The 20,069-nt window shown below is 33.1% G+C and overlaps 1 protein-coding gene across 1 annotated transcript; it reads right to left on the reverse strand.

The window, feature by feature from the left end:
- Positions 1-99: 99 nt before the first annotated feature.
- On the reverse strand, positions 100-18,305 carry LOC120329472 (la-related protein 6-like). The gene is made up of 12 exons (XM_039396116.2): positions 18,054-18,305; positions 17,412-17,477; positions 16,494-16,613; positions 13,862-14,017; positions 11,848-11,961; positions 10,071-10,232; positions 8,065-8,210; positions 7,539-7,681; positions 5,398-5,472; positions 3,997-4,130; positions 3,456-3,543; positions 100-3,089 (listed from the first exon to the last, which is right to left on the reverse strand). Exons 1-12 carry the CDS (start codon positions 18,141-18,143, stop codon positions 2,878-2,880), a joined length of 1,506 nt encoding a protein of 501 aa, XP_039252050.2. The 5' UTR covers positions 18,144-18,305; the 3' UTR covers positions 100-2,877.
- Between the last annotated feature and the right edge of the window lie 1,764 nt (positions 18,306-20,069).

Raw genomic sequence — 20,069 nt, forward strand, 5'->3', positions numbered from 1 at the left:
CTACCGCTTAGCCTTAGCCGGATGCGCCACACCGCCCGAGCTGATGAACTTAATGCGGGAAAAAATAAAAATAGAAAAATGGCAAAAATAACTCTAACATTCCATAAATGCTAGTTTATTCGAAGACAGACCGCAAGAAAAATATAATGTACAGAAAATGCATAAATTCACCAAAAACCCTAAATCCCTCCAGCTAACAAGTCTACATCGGAATGAGTAAATTAAAGAACTAAAATATCCATTTTGGCATCCACTTCCACATCCTGAAGTTTTAATTACAACTCCATATTTGCCAAAAAATAATCACTAAATAAAAATAAACAAAATATCACATGATTTTAAAACAAAGGCAGAAACCTGCATGTGTATGCTAAATACTAGAATAAGCAAAAATGATATTCAACCGAAATTGGTACAATGGTAACAATGGTACAACAATTGTGTGACACTTGTGGCTCCACATAACAAAACTCTAATTGGAAAACAATACAATTCTATTGAGTTGAATTATCAAATATATCTCTACAATTCATACCAAAAAAAAAATTCACCGACATCTGATTAATTATAGCGATCATCTATGAGTTTGAAATATGACAATACGCAACACAATGAACAAATATTATGCTAAATTTTTACTTAGTTCTAGCAAAGAGAGTAATTTATATAACAATATCTAAATATCTATTATAAACAGAAAAACCCTCACATTTCAAAGTTATCGTCAATATGACTTAAGAATATAATAATAATATTTCATTTAGAATATGGAACAAAAATTTGGCCCGATAGAAATTCGTGGTGTTCAAGGCCATAACTGCTAATATTCATTTGCACTATATATTCACCAATTTGAAAAATAAAACCATTGAGATTTGAGTTTAAAAAAAATACTGTCTGATCAACTGTGACAAGAAAAAGGTATAACATAACTACTCAAATAGTAGGATAAGACAGGATTTTTGTATTTATATCAAGATATGAAAGTTGGTAGGATGACTTAACACATGGGAGCAACGACTTCTCGCCTAGTTACCATTCCAGGTTTGATATGAGAAAAGTTTATCTTGTAGTATACTAGACTAAATCAATTTCATTTGAAAACTGAACAAAGTGTTTAACATGCTTGTAAAAAAAGATAGTCCAGTTTTTAGGTACAGACATGCCACGAAGAAGCAGGCACCAAACTATAACAGCCCTACTCACAATGCTATCTGAACACCTTAGCTTATTCTCACACAAAATATCACACCAAAACTAAAAGCAACACCACTTAGAGTTGACACTCAGGCATATCATAACTAACAGAACATTTTTTATCCTTTTCTATTGGTTACAAATTGTAGATAGAACTTGCATATTTAACATTATCACAACACAATAGTAAGAAACTGGCAGTTTTAGAAGTTTCAAAAATTGCAAAATATCGCTATTTTTTCGTATTAGCAATGATTTGATTTAGTTAGATTTCAAAATTTGATCAATTGTTTTCACGATTACGCAGTATTAACAAATTCATAATTGTTTACCAAGCAAGTTGAAAACTCATGCCAGGGATGGCAAAAACTGAAAAAACAAGTAGTAATGTCCTGAATTGAATCAAAGACAAAACCGACAAAAATACTTGAATAAAAAAGATAGATCAACCAGGGCTGTAGAATCAGATTCTGGAGTTTTGCATGATTTCATTCAAACTGGAGGCGGAGATTGAGTTAAATTTCTAATTCGGGAGTCCAAATTTTGAATCCTCGAGTTGTAGCCAGAAGTCAGATTTTTAATGATCTAAGTCAAAATTTTTAGCAGCAAAGCATGATTTTTCCTTGCATTTTTAAAAGATAATTGAAAATCATGTATAAACCAAAGTTTTTGTTATCAATGTTCTGTTTTCTTGAAATGGTTTAGTGTTTGGTGAGTCTAAATTTAACCCGCGGCGTTGGAGTCCGAAATCTAATGTAGACTTTCTCAGACTCCACATGTTTAGGATCAACTGTTTACATGAAGCAAAGAGTATTTGAGCAGTAAGTATGTATAACAGGTTCCAGTTTCTTAGCTTGTCTTAATAGACTTCACAAGAAGATTATTACTAAATCAGTAAAAACAAAAGTATATCAGGTTAGTATAGTATCCGTGTACCCAGTTTGTTTCAGACATTCCTGCAAAGTCTTGTATATATTTCAACACTTGAAGTTGGTTGCAAATATGGTAGCAAGTGGCACAAAAACATACAGACATGAGAGAATCACTTCTCGGGCTGAAGCAGGACATTGTACAGATTGCTGAACCGAAGATCTAAAAATTATTCGAACAATATACCTTGAATCATGAATTTTTCGCACAGGTAGATTCTTGTTGGCAAAGTATCGAGTTTAGGAACAGACACAAAAAATAAAATAGAAAATATAAGAGCGCAGGCTAAAGATGATCATAACTCGCAGAAAAGGATAACGTAAAAATCAAATTCGAATATTTCCAAAACACTATGCGCTAGATACTTGATACTAAAAATAGCATATTTATGGCATACACAACATCTTATAATAAACCATGATCGATATTAAAGAGTAGTGATTTCAGTAATACAATTCTAAAAAGCCATCGTTTTTCATTAAAATTTCATTTTCAACAGATTTCCCAAACACCCTACATATACCAATCAAAACTGTTATAGGATTGCGCAATACAATTCAAACCAAAAGAGATAAAAAGAAAAAATAACCAAACCAAAAACTTTGTACTACGTGCAACACAGTACCAGACACAAAATATCTTTGTCTGTTTTCCATTAAGAAAAAAATAATCTGATTGCAAATTGAAATTTTTTGTTGACAGTTCTGACAATGTTTCATTTTTTCGAGCCTCTTGCGATCTTTTTGTGTACTATGCATTCGAGACTAAAGGCGAGGGCTTGTCGTTGAGAGATTTTACCACTGATGCAGTTTTAACTCTACGTTTCCATGCACTGTCAAAACCCTTCGCATTAATACTAGGAGGTCCTTTTGGAAGTCGCAGAACTCCTTCTGGAACTCCGTCCTGAAATTTTCTACCCAAGACGGGACTCGTGCCTGGACTACCGCTGGGTGAGTTAGCAGCTGAAAGAAGAAAAACTATAAAGTTAGATTTGGTCCTAGGATTACGAATGACTAAAACTAATCAATTCACTCTTATGACAGATTTTCAAATACCTTTGAAGATAGAATAACGAATATATTAAAAAATGCAGGCTCGAAAACACAGCAAAGCCAAAATTAATTATTTCCTCCTGCAAAACATTCTCAAGTTTTTTCCAAATATGGTATAACGCATGAAAATACAATGAAAATAAACGCAGAAAAATATTGCAGTGGTAAAGCATGGGAAGAATGTTTCTGTGTTCAAGGGTAGAGTAAACATGCATTGTTTTAGCACACATATGTGACAACTCGAAAGTTTTCCCAATTAATGTAAAGGATTCTAACCTTGACTAGCAGCGAGCATCCTTTTTCTTTGTAACCATGGACTACCAGATGGTGTACTATTGTTTGATCCTGCTGAGTCAGGAGTTGTCTGTGAAGAAACAAAGAATTCAAAATTGTCAATAATACTCCTGTGCAGATAAGAATATTAATCATGTGAGAAAAACCGCATAAGTAACCACTGATTAAAAACTGGATGCCCGAAACAGAGAAACCGAGGCGCTCCAGAAGCATGTGTACCAAATAACAATATGGAGAAAACTAATTTTGTTCGCCTACTTTACATCAAGTTGAGTAAAGGGAATGAAACCTATGGTCAGGGGCTATATATTCAATTGACTAAAGCAAAAGTCCCCGAACTCGTAATGGAACTAAAATAAGGAAAATTGGAAAAAAATTATGGCCTAACCCTAACCTGGTACACACATTAGGGAGTACCAAAATTGGTATATATATGCCAAAGTGGCAATTTTATTGAAATGGAAAGGAACGCTGTGTAGAGATGAAAGCTAGCTGCTACTCAGAAATTTTAAGCTCATCTCACAACATTGTTAGGAATAGCGAGTGGTGATTTCTTTTGCTGTGAAATATGTTTTCTTGATGACATTGGACTTCCTTTAGGACTTCCTCGTGGACTAGTTTCAGGAGTACTGTCCCTTAATCCTGTCCTCCAAGAACCTGAAGAAAAGAAATCATGTAGTATTATTAACAACTGAACAATGAGGACCATTTTTGCAGCAGAAAGTCTCATAGCGTCCGGTACAAACTATATAGAGAGTTAGGCTCAGGAGCTCAAGGATGATTACCGTAGTTTCCCGAAATTACGCCTATATCGCGAATAGGCAGACTCCCTAAAAACGGCCTTAAAACGGCGATTTTATAAAAAATCGCACATAAGCCGGTCCTACGAATCGTTACACGCCGGACGCCTCAAGAAAAACGTAGAAAGAGAAACAAAATTACTGTAACGCGAACATTCCTCACGTTTATCGTTTCTGCATGTTAGCGAGGGCCGTAGGTGGATTATTACCCGTAACTCTTACTTGTTAATTTATGTTAATAAAGTCTATATTACTCTTCATGCGTCGTGATTTGTATTAATGAAAGGGATTGTTGTCAGGAGTTCAAGAGAGTCCCAGAGTTAGCATAAAACAATTTCCTTCGATCGTCCACAACGCGATTAATTTTGTTAAGAGTCCTTATCACCACCCCTTAACGGATAACATATTGTAAAGGTGATTAAAAGTTGTGCGCCGATAATAGCCTCTATTGCGAAAGCGCACCAAATAATAACGTTTTCACCACAAAACAACTGGCCGTAAATCGACACTGTTGCTGTTATGTAAAAGAAACACAAGCGAAAACAAACCAATCACAGACTGTACAAGCGTCACGTGTTAAACAACCAATCACAGACTGTACAAGCCATTAGCTGTATGATAAGACAATCCACCTTCACAAGCGATTGTATGCGTGCGAGCACGCTTTTTACCGTGAAAACTTGGTATGGTTTGAAGCTTTTGGAATTACCAGCAAGTCAGCATAATATCATCTCGTTGCGTGATCAAATTCTGATGCGCGAATGAGACGATTTTTCGGTGCAATCTGAGTTATACACGAATAAGACGGTCCCTTAATTTGGCAATTCTTTTTTGTGAGTTTTAAACTCGGCCTATTCGCGAGCATATACGGTAAGTATCGGTGACACATGGGAATTTGATATGTGAGAAAACGGCCATTGCAGGGCACTTTACAAAGCTGATGGTTGGCTAGTCCTACATCCAATCCAACCAACCGGACGAGAATCCGTGGTTCGCTGTAAGATTAATTCAACTTATTCCCTTTCCTCTCCACCGGGATATTTACACAGAGTAATTTTATCGACTCTTTTCTTCCCCAGTATAAATGTACAAAATCCTACTTAAAATGAGAATATTTTTATCACCAGAAGGAGGTGGAATGCTGGCTTGTCCTCCTAAATTTTTTCTTTGCATTCTAGGGCTTCCACGAGGACTCCGATCTGAAAAATAGGTATAAAAAAAAATTCTGAATACAACTGAGAATATTTTGTAGAAGATGGTGAGTAACCTGTACACCTTGAAAATATGAAAAAACGTTCAACAATACCAATCCAGTATGTGCAATAAGTTATTTAATGAGCACAGCGCTTTTTTGAATCCTCAACTAAATAATTGAAGGATTAAAATGAAAGCTAAGAATGATTTACAACGCTGCACAAATGCTGTTTGGTTTCAAGGAAAAATATAAATACAGATCGATATAGTCCTAATAATAGCAATGAACTGTTATCTCTAAACAGATGGTACAAAATTTTCACAAGTATAATTATTGTCCATCTAATAAGGCCAATTTATATCATTCAAAATCCAACTTTTCAGTTTCTACAACATTAAAACTTCCCATCAAATAAGTATAGAACAGGCCGGCATATGGACAAAGCAAAGGATGTTGATAGCAAGATGATACTATACACAGGATATTAGTCATTGAGTACTAAGGGCCTGGATGATTGTTTCATTAAAATATTGACAGTAATAACGCATCATACCTGAAATATAAGCATCAGTATTGCCCCAGGTTTAACTGATAAAAATTGGTACATTGTATAATAATAACTAAGAAAATAAAAATTTAAATTTCGGTTTCCCCGTAGTGTGTATACCAGATTAGGGTTAGTTAGGGCATAATTCCCTTTTACCTTATTTTACTTCTATTACGAGTTCGGGGACTGTCTGTGTTAGTCAAGTGATATACCCCCTGCCCATAGGTTTCAGTCTCTTTACACAACTTGATGTGAAGTAGGCGAAAAAAATTAGTTATCTACATATTGGAACACACACTCCTGGAGCGACCAAATTTCTAACCAACTATTCGTCCATTGTGGAAGATTTTTTTTAACACTGCTTCATCTAAAATTAAAACGTGATACTTAAATTCGTTTATAACACCAAATTTTATAGAAAAAATTATTTTTTTTTATTTATTAAGATTCTACATCTTATTATATTCAATTATGTGAGCGATCTTACTCAAAATAACTTCCAAGCATGGTTGCCCCATTCAAGAAAATAAATGATTTATAAATAGTAAATTTAGTAGTTACATAATTTAGAATAACAAAAATATTATGAAAGCATAAAGCCCGATAATTTACCATACAAATACATTCTGAGATACAATTTAAAAAATTGGTACTTCCGTAGTGTGTGTATCAGGTTAGGGTTAGGCCATAATTTTATTCCGATCTACCTTGTTTTAGTTCTATTATGGGTTTGGGAATTGTCTGTGTTAGCCAAGTGAATATACTCCCTGCTCATAGGCTTCAGTCCCTTAACACAACTTGATGTAAGATAGACGAACAAAAATGGTTACCTTCATATTGGTACACAGCGCCCAAAAATTTAACATGAAAAATAACCGTCTGCTTATAATAGGGTGAAGTGCAAGTAAGAAATTTTATCCTAGGACCGAATTGGCCACACAATGGAGTTATAAAAACATTATTTTGTTTGGTTCCCTACTGTTATCAAAAGCATCAATTTCCTTGTTTACTTCCGTAACAATGGCTATTTGTTAGTTTTTAGTTGTGTTTCGGAAATTTGAATATGGATCAAATAACTCAATGATCATTTTGTCTTCTTAGGATATCTAGTTTAATTGCAGTAATCTAAAATGAGTCCAGAACTAGCCGTCTTAGATTACGCTAAATTTTTTTATCGGTACTTTTAAGTGACAGTTTGTTTAATGTTTCGAATCAAAGTGATGGATTGACCCATATAAACTAGGCGCTTTGTTGCAAAACCACGCTTAAAATGAGCACCAAAAATTTTGCAATATTTAAGTATGGAAATAATTTTCCGGGGTCAAAGGTCAAAGAACATCCGACATCAATTTCACATGAAAAAATTCCCATTTTTGAATGTAATTGGATATTCAATCTTCTGTGTCCAAGTTGGTCAAAATATCTAAAATAAACTGCAACACAATCCTTACCGTGATCAATCAAAATAATTATATTACGCTCAAGTCCAAATATTAAGGTACTATTATGCATATTATGCCTACCGGAATTACTCCTGGTGGGACTGGTATCTCTGCTTCCTTGAGGACTAGCTAGAGGAGATACGCTATATCTTGTATTAGTCTGCCATCCGTTCTTCCCGGTAACAAACTTCCTACGTGGCATTAGAGGACTGTTTTCCCTTGAACTGTTAAAAAAAATATTTGAAAAATTTTGAAATAATTAAATTACAATTCAATTTATTGGCAAAGTATTTCTAAGGAAGGCTTGACGAATGGCACATTTCATCACTTCAGCATTACTGGTTCCAAGTTCAAATTTTTATCTTTTCAACTTGTAACCATGTTTAATTTAGGAAAATTCAATGAAACTGTCAGAAAAATCATACACACTCTTATTTTATAAGATGAATTTGCCTATGTTGAAATGATTTTTCTCCTACATTTTAATATATAAATGAAAATTTTTAGCAAAAAAGAATAGCCTAATGTAGTAGTTGGCTCATCTTGTACACATGAAAGTCTGCTTTTCAAGAGTATTGTTACATATGGTAGACAATTAGTACTTTACCTTGTGTATGGAGATTCATCATTACTATCATATATGTCTCTATTTCTTCCACCAGTTTTTCGAGGATTTCTACCTGATCCTAGAAGGCTATAGGATTCTGTTTTTTCTTCTTCCCTTGCAACTTTTGAAAGTGTTTTATAAGCATTCTGGAATAATTCAAAAAATTACTTTATATGGAATAGGAAATTTCTCAAAATTCCCCCAAAACTGAACAGTCAATTACACATACATTTGAATATAAAATTTAGAATATATTTTGAATTCTGAATTGGGTCATAAGTCATTTTCAGAGAAGAAATTTGAATAATTACAAATTCAGAAAATCAAAATCTTAAACCAAAAAATCGATATAAACATCCTTGATGCGCTACACCGCCTGGCGCCGAGTCCAAAGTATGTTAGATTAGTCTAAATAATTTTCAATGTACAGGTGAACCCGGGAATCAAGTTGATATATAGACCTAAAACATATGAATAGGGATGTAAGTTTCAGAATTTTGAATCGAAGCGATCCGAATCAACATCAATTCGAAGCAATTTAAGAAAAAAGGGCTTGATTCTATTTTAAAAAAAATACTACAAGGCAACTGCACGACACAGCGGCGCTACCGTTATATCGACCAAAAGTGTTTATTATCCTTGCGTTTACAGCTTTCCAAAGCCGTGACAGTCCCAGAGTTGTTATATTTCATATTGGTAGCAGCTTTCGAGGGACCAATGGTTTTGCTCAATTTTGTTCGACTACTTAAAATGTTACAAAGTTTCACAAATATTTTGAACGTTTCTTCAAATTATGTACATAATATTATTATAATAAAACATCATTGCTTCATACCTCATCAAAAACATGTACGTCTGCGATGCTTGCCTCATTATCATTGCTTCTTTTAAAATCATGGCGCATACGGTACTAACTAGCGATTATTATTTGGATAAATTTTGAAAGTCAATTTTAGAAGAAACAATCGCTATAAACCCGGTATTATTTGCAAACATAATTGTATGTGAGTAAATATGTAACTGAGTATGCTTTTATGTAACAAAAAAAAATAAAATAATCTCAGTCGTAATATATTTGGTAGTTGATATATCCATACAGTGTTTTTTTCTGGTAACTTTCTTAATTCTTCAAGCTCATTATTGTTATTTTATCGAAATTTATACTATTTTTCTTCCAAATTTGAGGAAAGTTAACGATAATATGATGATATACTAAATAAAATCAGATTCGGAAATATTCGAATTGGAACATTGTGATTCGAAATTCAATTCGAGAAAAAAATATTCGAAACTTACACCCCTACATATGAAACTCATACTGAAATTTTAGTTATTAGCAAGAGCATATGAAATAGCCATCTTAATAATTATCACACCACATATGATGAAACCATTGCATCACAAAATGCATAAAAACAAGTTTAACCAACAGCACGTGTCAATCGGCATTCTCTCGATGAAACATTGAGAAATCATATGCCCTTAGGCTCAATTTACATATTTTAGTACTAATGCCTAGGAAAAAGATATAGCGAGTGACTGCATTAGCAAAAGTAATGAATATTTTTTAATACTTTGTTTTCATGTCAGTGATTCCCTATATTTTTGCACCTCAGATCTCGCTAAGTGGAAAATTATTAAAACGAATGAAACATAAAAAATAACCTTCATTTGCACAATGAAAGCAATGTTTTGCTATGCAACTGGAACAAAAATGGAAAAACCATTCAAACTGATGATTTCGATATTTCTCAAGTTTTGTAACTGCTACGAAGCAGCAATTTAACCATCATAGACAAAACATTAACAAAAAAACTAAGCATTAGTCGTTACGTATGGAGGCTATGAATTTTTTTTATGAATAGGAAAAACAATTCATTGCTTACTCCTAATCCTAACTGAAGTTATATCATTTAATCATAAACATTGTATTGCACAGATAGCAAGATGCATATTATTGAAAAAGGAGTAAGAACAATTTAAAGGAGAATGACAAAAATTCTTACATGAGCTCCATCTGTTGTTTCAAATTCAATAACAACACACAGACTCTGTCCTAGTTCAGGATGTTTTGTCATGTGATTACGTAGATCAGCAGGAACTTCCATAGAAGGCCTTATAATACGTATTGTCGTTAGTTGACCAAATTCACGAAATTTTTCAGAAACCTATAAAAATGTTAATATATAGTTATCTACATATTATGTAAAATGCCAATAATAGCAAATTTTTTTCCAAATAATATTGTGGTATAATACAATGCAATGCTCTATATATGAATACGGAGGTCAAAAGTCAAATAAAAGTCTTTTCCGTCATGTCATGCAAACAAAATCCTAATGAATTAAGCTAAAAAAATGAAATTTTTCTCCATAAGAATTCCCGTGGAAGTATTAGCTAGTGGTTTCAACAATCTTCGAGCACATAGAATAATAATTCATAATCAGGAAGAATGGCACAAAGTATCAATGCTTTATTAACAATTCATTGCAGATAATAATCTTGTGCAATCAATTAAGTGAAATAGCATAGATTATTGAGGATTATACCAAAATAATGAAAGCAATCCTCTTAAGATCAAACAGGACAGATAATCCAATCAACTCCAGAATGAGAATCGATCCCTATCTTACAATTTATCACATGAGATAAAAATTCCTACAAAAATTGATTAAATAAAAGTAATGATGGTTCATCTAATGGGGGGCCAATTATTGGTTTGCGATCAACGTCTTCAAGTTCTTCTGCCTTGCCAGAAGTAACCATTACAAATTTAAAATTAGAGGGGCCGGTGGTTGAAGAGAAAAGTGATTTTTAGCAACAACGACAACTCCAGCAGAATATTATGTAAAAACATGTATAGGAAGAGAATAATTATGATTAAAGTCAAACACTTGAATATACAAATTGAAGTTGTATATGGTGAATCAATCTAATCTGACTAGACCTCAGAAGATGAAAAAATGCTGGAGGCATTTCATAAAACATTGGTGCTGTCAAGTTATACATACGGTAACTATATTAAAAAAAATTAGTATTCTAGTATTGTATATCAGGGTGGTCCAAACTGCGGCCCCTAATCTAAATGTCAGGATTGATGTTTGTTAATATCACGAAATTTCATTGTTGTATCCATAAACCGAAGGACGGTACCTATATGGAAATGACTTCTTGTGATCGGAAAAAGAAGTATGAATTGTCTTGGTAGACAGGTCCAAGCAGATGAGATGAGCTCGCGTCGAGTAACTCATCATTTAAAGAAAAGTTTTGTGTCTTTATTTTAGTCAAAACACTCCTCTATTTTCAAGCGTCTGCCATGTGACAGCAGTGAGGAACCGCAGAGCTGACTTAGAGCCGCGCAAAACGTTTTTTTCTATCTGGGTCCGAGTGTAGAAAAAAAGTGACCGTAGTAAACGTATTTTCTTACCCACAACAATGTTAAACCACAGTGTCTGGTGTGTTTTTATTTAATATTTGCCACAAAAGAATATAATTTTAAGCGACATTACAAAACCAAACACGAGAAATGATACCGAAAATACCACAATATTTCTCGGGAAAGAATTTTAAAATAACTAAAGGCTTTATATAGTTTCCTTTAAAAAATGATTAGAACAAAAAAGTCTCATTCTTATTATTAAGTATATTTAATAAAGTGAGTAAACTCGCGATGTTTTGATCAATTTTGGGTTTTCTACGAATGCGGCCCGCTAGACCTCATCAAAAGTTTTTGCGGCCCTTCAACCTCGCGGACCACCCTGTTGTATATCATAGGAAACCAACCTGATCAACAGAAGGTTCTTCTTGACTATCGCCTAATTTATATAAAATAGTTCGTATTGATGTAGTGGGAAGATCGATTTCTGGTAACGGTTCTTTTCTTCGAAGTTTTGTACCCTGTTACAATAATATTTATGTTGTTAAACACAAAAAAGAAAAATGTGGCACAATAGTTATGTAAATAGTGCTACCATAATGTTATAAAACAGTTTTCCCATAAATTGAAAAAATCAGCAAAATGTTATGTGAAATATAGAGTCCTACAGTAGTCAGATGAAATTTGAGAAAATAAAATAAATGCAAGCACAAATATATTTATATTTTGAGCAAATTTGCTCAAAGCAAGGTCAAGCACACTCACTCAGAAATAATCTACGAACAAAGTTAAAGGCGAAGAGCTACTGAGATTATAAAGAATAATAGAATAGAATTGGCCAATAGTATAATCCAAAACGGCTGAAGTTATGAAAATTCTAATTGCTTGGTTGAAAAAAATGAAAATCCAGCAAAACGATCTTATTTATACATCCATACACCTTATACATCCAGTGTCCAATAATTAGCGCTAAATTAAGTTGTATTTCCACTCAAAATGCATTCAATAGACGTGGATCAGACTTATTTGGAAACAAAAATATGCCATGATGGCAATATCGAAGGATAGAACATTGAGATCAATTTATTGCCAACTTCAGTTTTGACTCAAAAAAAAAAAAAACACTGCAAGATTGAATCACATGCGTCACATCACACAAACTCATTCACACAAAGAAACACACGATAGAGCAGTTACATCGTAAAAATATTATAACATGATTTCTCTATCATGCAGTTCAATATTATTTAAATATTGGTAAATTCCCTATTATAATATATGTAAACTATTTTCATTTGACTAATGAAGGATAGATTCTCAGTCATTGTATCAGTCACTAATTAATATGGAATTTTCAACCAACCCAAGATACTCGTTACTTCTAATAGCCCTATGGAAATATGATTATGTATGTAAACAAATTCAAGGATAGCCAATTTAAATAAATTACTACCGGTATTCCGAAAACATCTGAAATAACAAGCGTATTTTCAAATATGAATATTGAATAGCCTATCTTTATATTATTTTTTCATACATACATACAATATTTGTAATGTTTGGATAATTGTAACGTTTGGATAAACAATGTTTGTTAAAACGACAAATTAGCAGATGAAAAAGCTTTTAATTAACAATAAAACAAGACTATTTCAAACATAATTTGGAATCGATTTGACTATTTAATATGTTGTAGACATTCATTTGTGTAAAACATTATGCTACAATTTCATATATTCGTGGTAAACTATATCAGTTTCATGACAGAATTGTTTTTCTGAAAATATATCTAATTAATGTTGCTAATATATAGCAATGACGAAGCACAACTCCAATCTTAACTATTGAATCAGAAATTTTTTAAATTTCGTGAAATATTCCAAGTGCATGACTATAAACCAACTATGCTAACTGGTTTCAATATCCATATACCATATCCCGACGTAAACTGGAAACTGGGTGAGAGACTGTGGTTTGTCATGATGAGGTAAAATACAATTGTGAGTGACCATACCAGACTTTATTAGTTCGCACAGAGATCTGAGGTAAGGTGAGACGTGTTGGATTAAGTAAGGAGAGGACTAACATATTTATCCCAGAAGGAGAAAAGTTGACAAGACGGCATATTATTATTCATATGATGAACCACAGCATCTTTACCAGTTATCAATCCATGTTGGGTGCGGGATTAGTTAACAACCAGTTATTTGTTTCAGATCCATGGACTAAGAAGTGGTGAAAGCCGTAACCAAGCAGCAGTTTGGTGAAACAGTCTACGGTGGTGAGGAGTCCAGGGACCATTTTGCGCATGATTATCCCCCCCTGGATTTAAACCTGCGAATCCATGTAGGGTAATCAGAATGGCAGTGGTGCATGATGCACCACACCGTCGAAAAAAAAACTATATCAAACCAGACTCACCACTCTATTAATTTCTAGTTTATCCGACTTCAATACGCAATATGCAGTCATTTTCCAATCTTTTGACAAATTCTTGATTTTTTTAAAACTTGTCAATAGTTTGACTGAAACGTATCCATGCTTGTTACGCTTCACATGTTTCAATAGAAATTTGTCCTAAAAATAGAAATATATATGCTAGTTATATTTATTTATTAAAAAGAATGGATAAATTGTCAAATAAGATTAGATTCAAACCATTCAAATATAGAAATTTTTTCAAGAGAAATCCTAGAATACATAATGATATGTACATGTACATATTAATAAACAAGCAAGCAATTCTCAAATAAATGAAGTTCAATGTTAAAAGTCATATTAGGTGTTCCTTCCCCATGTCATATTGAAATATTATCAGGACTTATAATAAAACAGCAAAATTTTGAGTGGAAATAGGCTAGTATAGGCTTTCGATACTAGGTAAAAAGAATGAATAGCCTAATGATTCAATAAATTAGTGCTACGATTCAAATTCTTAAAATGGAATATTACACAATAATGGCTCCAGATCAATATCAAATGATTATTTAAGGTCAACTAGTATGTTCAGTTCGGGAATGTTTAGAATGAATCAAACATTTGAATACAATCGAAATTGGTTATGTCGATTTATTAAATTCTTGATTTTGTGAAATATTTTCATTATAAAATGTCTTTTTAAGCATTTATCTTATGATAGACAAAAAATAGTAGCTTCTGACAGAATAATATAAAAAATAGCCTACCTAATAAAATTTTTTTTTTATTTCAATTGGGATATTCTTCAAACTAAATTTGATTTCTACAATTTTATAATTGTCTTGAATGATTTCTCTTGTGAAACAGACCCATATCTTTCATATGTAAAAGATTATTTTAGAATGTATTCGAAATACCAAATCATTCAGTTGCAGTTTATATTTAATATACTATTACACTAATGTTTACATGATATTTGCTGCCACATATGGCATTTACCAGCATTTTAAGATTGGTTAGCAGTAGTATACTGAACCATAAACTATTATGAGATAAAACAAACAAAAACCTTACATTAGTCACATTATTGCATCATTATTTCTCAGAAATATTCAGTTTTAGGAATAAATCCGCTAACAGATGTTGCTTCCATATGACAACAGCTGTTGAAATATAAATCAGAAATATTCCAGGTAAAACTAAAACTGATCGAATTGAAAGTAGGTAATACAATGGCATGTTGTGGACTAAATAAGTGGTTATAATTAAATGTTGTTTCATAATTTGAACTGGAATTCCATATTCCGATCTCAGTTTACAATTTTGTATGAAAATTTCTCATAATTATTCCCCCCCCCCAATTTCATAATTTCCCTACTAGAAAATAATGATCATGTTGCAGTTTAGGAATTGGAATTTGAAATTATGTCAAGGGTGACTATGTCATGTGGTGATACCAAGTGGCCAAGCCAACATGATTTAAATAGTCTTAAAAAATGGAACATTGAGAGCGATTCAAATTTTAATAAACCAAAAAATTTTCTTCCCATAATAAAGATAGATTAATTAAGTAGCGCAGTTTGCAATATCGCTAAAATGGTCTATTTGAAAATAATTATGAATTGATAATAATCTAGTAATGAACCTTGATTGCCTTATTTATTTCATATGCACCACTAATCACAATCAATAGTCATGAACTTGCATACACTTCAAATTAAAATCATGAATTTCCCTGTTTAAATTATGTACACTGTTACACAAGATGTTACATAAATAAACTTGTATGACCTCTACCAAAATTATTGATTGTCAGTTATAAGGTCATTAAGTTCATTGGCCTAAAGGGCTATTTCCTATTTATTGGCCAATTTGACATCCAATCACTGTTATATACATCGATAAAACTTGAACTTAAATACACCCAAAGGCAATTCTTAAGTATGTGGATAATTTTTGTTCTGACATCTGACATAAATCAAAATTTGATTACAAAATTTAAAATGGTAAATTTATCATAAAAAAGATGATAGCTTCAATAAACAGAACAGTTTAAAGACATCTATTTTCAATGTCATTGAATTGAAATATGGTTTGGAAATAAGACAATCTAGACTTCATCAAATTAATCAATAAAATTAAGGAATATATATTGATAAACTACAAAGTAAAGCGTTATACATCTGCAAATAATGTTTGTTATAGTTCCAATAATTCAGGGCTGTAAATTCATATGGCGACGGTTTGTTCTATCTGTAGTTTCAAAAATCTCACAACAGAAGTTGAGATTATGAAGACTTCAGAGTTGGAATTTGAAACCTTTTAAGGTAACAATCGACTCCAAACGTATTGAGATTGGCATCATTCTCAAAAACAATAAATTTAAAAATGCATGTAGCCTATATGCTAAAGTTATGCTGTCAAAATTTGATTTTCTTCGAGTTCGGAGCTGTAATTTTCTCCATGAAGTACCCGGAATTGGAAGCAACATTTTTATCAACTTGCAGCTTGGGAGTATTTTTTATAATGGTTTGGCATTTGGAGTATAGTGTAAAATAAACATGCTATTATTTATCAAAAATTCAATTTTGTCCTGCTATGTTTGGTCTGAAACTTAGAGGTAACAAAAACACACCTTTGAAATATTGTCATTAGAAAAATAATGTTCTAGAAGATCTCTGATTTTAATTTCAATTTCTTCTGATGGTGGAATCCATGTTTTGTCCTGTTTCAACATATCTTGGAAATCAGGTGACTGAAAAAAATTTAGTCATATTTACATAACAGTTTTAAGCATAATTTCTCAATAATAAAAGTTGATACTACAAAATTTAGTAAATCAGTCATAACACACATAAATGAAAATAGGAATAAAAAATGTGATCCGAAAAATTAAAATTAGAAAATGGAACAGTTATTATTAAGATACTAGACGTATAAATTACATCAAAGAACAACATATTTGTTCTCATATTGATCAGCGAGTTGATATGCTTTGACACAGTAATTTGATACAGCCTATGCCTACTATACAATTTTAATAACCACAAATAAGGTACAAAAACGGCCGAAAACAGCCATTACAGCATTTGAAGAGATACGCTAGGGTGTAAAAGGCTATGTGACATATCTTTAATGTTTTTCTGTAATTACCAAGATCCTCTGAAGTCGCGCCACCAAACTCAAAATTTTGAAATCTCTGGAGTCAGAGTCCGATTTTTAATCAAAATATTGATAGTCGAAGTCTACATTTTTGACAGAAACGGCAAAAACTTCACGTCCAATATATGCATTTTTGATAGAATATTAAATAAGGCTTGCACTGCTAAAGTTTCATTATCATGTTTGGATATCTGAATCAAAATGTTCTTTCCTCTACAGTCAGAATTTTCGTCAATTTGGAATTTGAACTCTGGAAGTCCTTTTAAATGGCTTTCAAAACTTTCAGACTCCATAGTATGATGTAAAATATAGGAAAATTTGAACATTTCTACACTAGGTAAGGATTTTACCACAATAGATGATCATTGGTACTTATATAAAAATATATTACATCATCGTCTTCTCCTGCACTACTGACAGGAGTTAAATTTCCTTCTTCTTGCACAAGCTTGATGACCTAAAAAACTCGAAGTATTTTAGCACAACAATATCAAAATTAGTTTCCAAAACACAATGTGCCAAATAATTCATGCTATCCAAATTATTGGGAATAATTATGAGAATGGGCAATTCAGGATATCAAATCAAAAGTATTCAATAACATGTGTTGGTTAAATGCTTCTTCGCACCATGTGGCGTTTTTCAGATTTTGATTACTCTTAAACATAACAAGTAATAAGTTGTCTTCAATTTTGTTATACAGTTATCCATGTAGTTTAAGATACAGGCCCACAGCGCAGAGCTCCAGAAGTATGTGAACCAAGATGGTGCACATCCTGAACATAGTCAGTGTATCAGGTTAGGGTTCAGGTTGTGCTGTTGTGCACGCCCACAGGCAGACAGGGGAGTACGGTACCATAGGCAGATAGGCGAACGATAAATGGTCTCGTAAAAATAGCATAATATTAGGATTACAGTACAGCAGTGGGTCTCAATGCAGAAATAAAATCATTACCAACATGCTCTTAAAAACATCAAAATTCAGGCAAAAAAACTTGAAATTCCCATTTTTGAATATAATAAAATAACTTACTGGAGTGACTTTTATGTCAATTTCATTTCCTGGTTTAATATTTTCTTGATTCTCTGCGACAGTCGGTCCTTTAACATCCCCGTTTTCCATTTTTGTTGTCGCAAATTACAAGATTACCTTTGATCATTTATTTAACAATTAGCCTAGCTTAATCAATCTGCTTATTACAATATTCTAGTTCGCACGTGATATATCCACGCCTAACTTAGTACTAATGCAGACCATCCAATGCTAGAAAAAGATCTTGACAATTAAGATTATTGGTAATTTAATTGAACTGGATTTCTCAATGAGGCAGAAATTCAATACTACAGTACTAACATACCGGTAAGGCGGTAATGATCAAAGGCCAATCATCGATGGCTATGCCATGTTACTCGCTACCGCCAGCGATCTCTGGACGAGAGAAATAACTGGCTTGATTTAGGTTATCGTCTGCACGTTTTAGACGACAATTCATATACTTTGACCGTAAATATATACTACTACTAGATGTCCAACTCCGCTCGCCGTATAATAACCAAACAAAGGCGATGTTGCGCCTCCAAGTGGCGGGCGTCACGGTTGGTTTTGTTCAGACTAGATGCTTTTAACGACGACTTCGCTCCTGCATCACAGCTCGAAAACTAGCCCTGTTCATTGATGACTGATCGAAATATTTGCTGAAGGACGAAGAAATTCGATAAAAATGAACAAATAATTGTGAAAATGAAGACACAGAGTGAGAGAGTGATATTTATTGCCACAAAAATAAAATCAACACTAATATAAACAATAATAGATAATAATAAAATGAAGAAAATATTTCATCAGTAATAAACAGCGATTGATTATTGTTTTGTGCGGGTCGGCGTGCAGGACCGATTAAGGTCATCTAGGCTCCCGACCCTTGTGTAAATGCTGTAAAGGTTATCATGGCATAATATAGTACCATGGGTAAATGCACATGGGATTAGGATAGGATAGGATTTACATATTTATCCCGGGGGAGAGGAAAGCCGATAATACGGCTTATCCATATGGCGAATCACGGCCTCTCGTCCGGTTACCATTCCAGGGTCGGGTATGGGATAAGTTATATTGTTTGTTTTTCGAAAGCATGGACTTGGTGGTGGAGGAAGCCGTAACCGACCAGCGGTTACGTGAACCACCCAACGACGGCGAGTAGTTCAGCAATCCTAAGAATGAGTATACTCTCAGTATGTTCTTGGACCTTTCCAAGGCATTTGATAGTATTGACCATGACATATTACTAGCCAAATTGCACCATATTGGCGTTAGAGGTCAGAGTTATAATTGGTTTAAAAGCTACTTATCAGGAAGGAAACAAGTAGTTATATACAATGATGTAGCATCTAGCACATACTGTAATTTGACTGTAGGTACTTTACAAGGTTCTATTTTGGCTCCATTATGTTTTTCAATCATTATTAACGACTTTCCGAATTCTCTTCTTCACTCTGATATCATACTTTTTGCTGATGACTCAACGCCATATCTTCGAGGCAAAAACTTGCCTGAACTTTTGACCAAGGCAAATACCGACTTAGTAAATATTCAAGCTTGGTTGTCTGCGAACAAACTCACTATTAATGTCGATAAAACTAAATATATGATATTTAGCACGCCGAAGCAAAAGTGTCCAACTCTGCAACAAAATTTGGAATTAAATGGAATAAATATAGAAAGAGTTAATCAGACTCGCTTTCTGGGTGTAATGATCGATGATAAATTGTCTTGGAAACAACACACCAATATGGTTCTATCGAAAACAAGATCGTCTCTTAGTGCCATTACGAAAATAGCCAACTACTTAAATACATCTTGTTTAATATCTCTATACCACTCTCTGATAGAAAGCCATATTCGTTATTGTGCCTCAGCTTATGTTCATCGCCAATCGTCCATTCTCAAAAAAATTCAAAGTGTTTGCAATCGCTTTATTAGAAGAGTTTTTCATAGAGGTAATCGCGAAAAAATTGATGACTTATTTAAAGAGCATAGGCTACTACGAGT

The sequence above is a fragment of the Styela clava genome, chromosome 12 (assembly GCF_964204865.1).
Source record: "Styela clava chromosome 12, kaStyClav1.hap1.2, whole genome shotgun sequence".
Classification (NCBI taxonomy): domain Eukaryota; kingdom Metazoa; phylum Chordata; class Ascidiacea; order Stolidobranchia; family Styelidae; genus Styela; species Styela clava.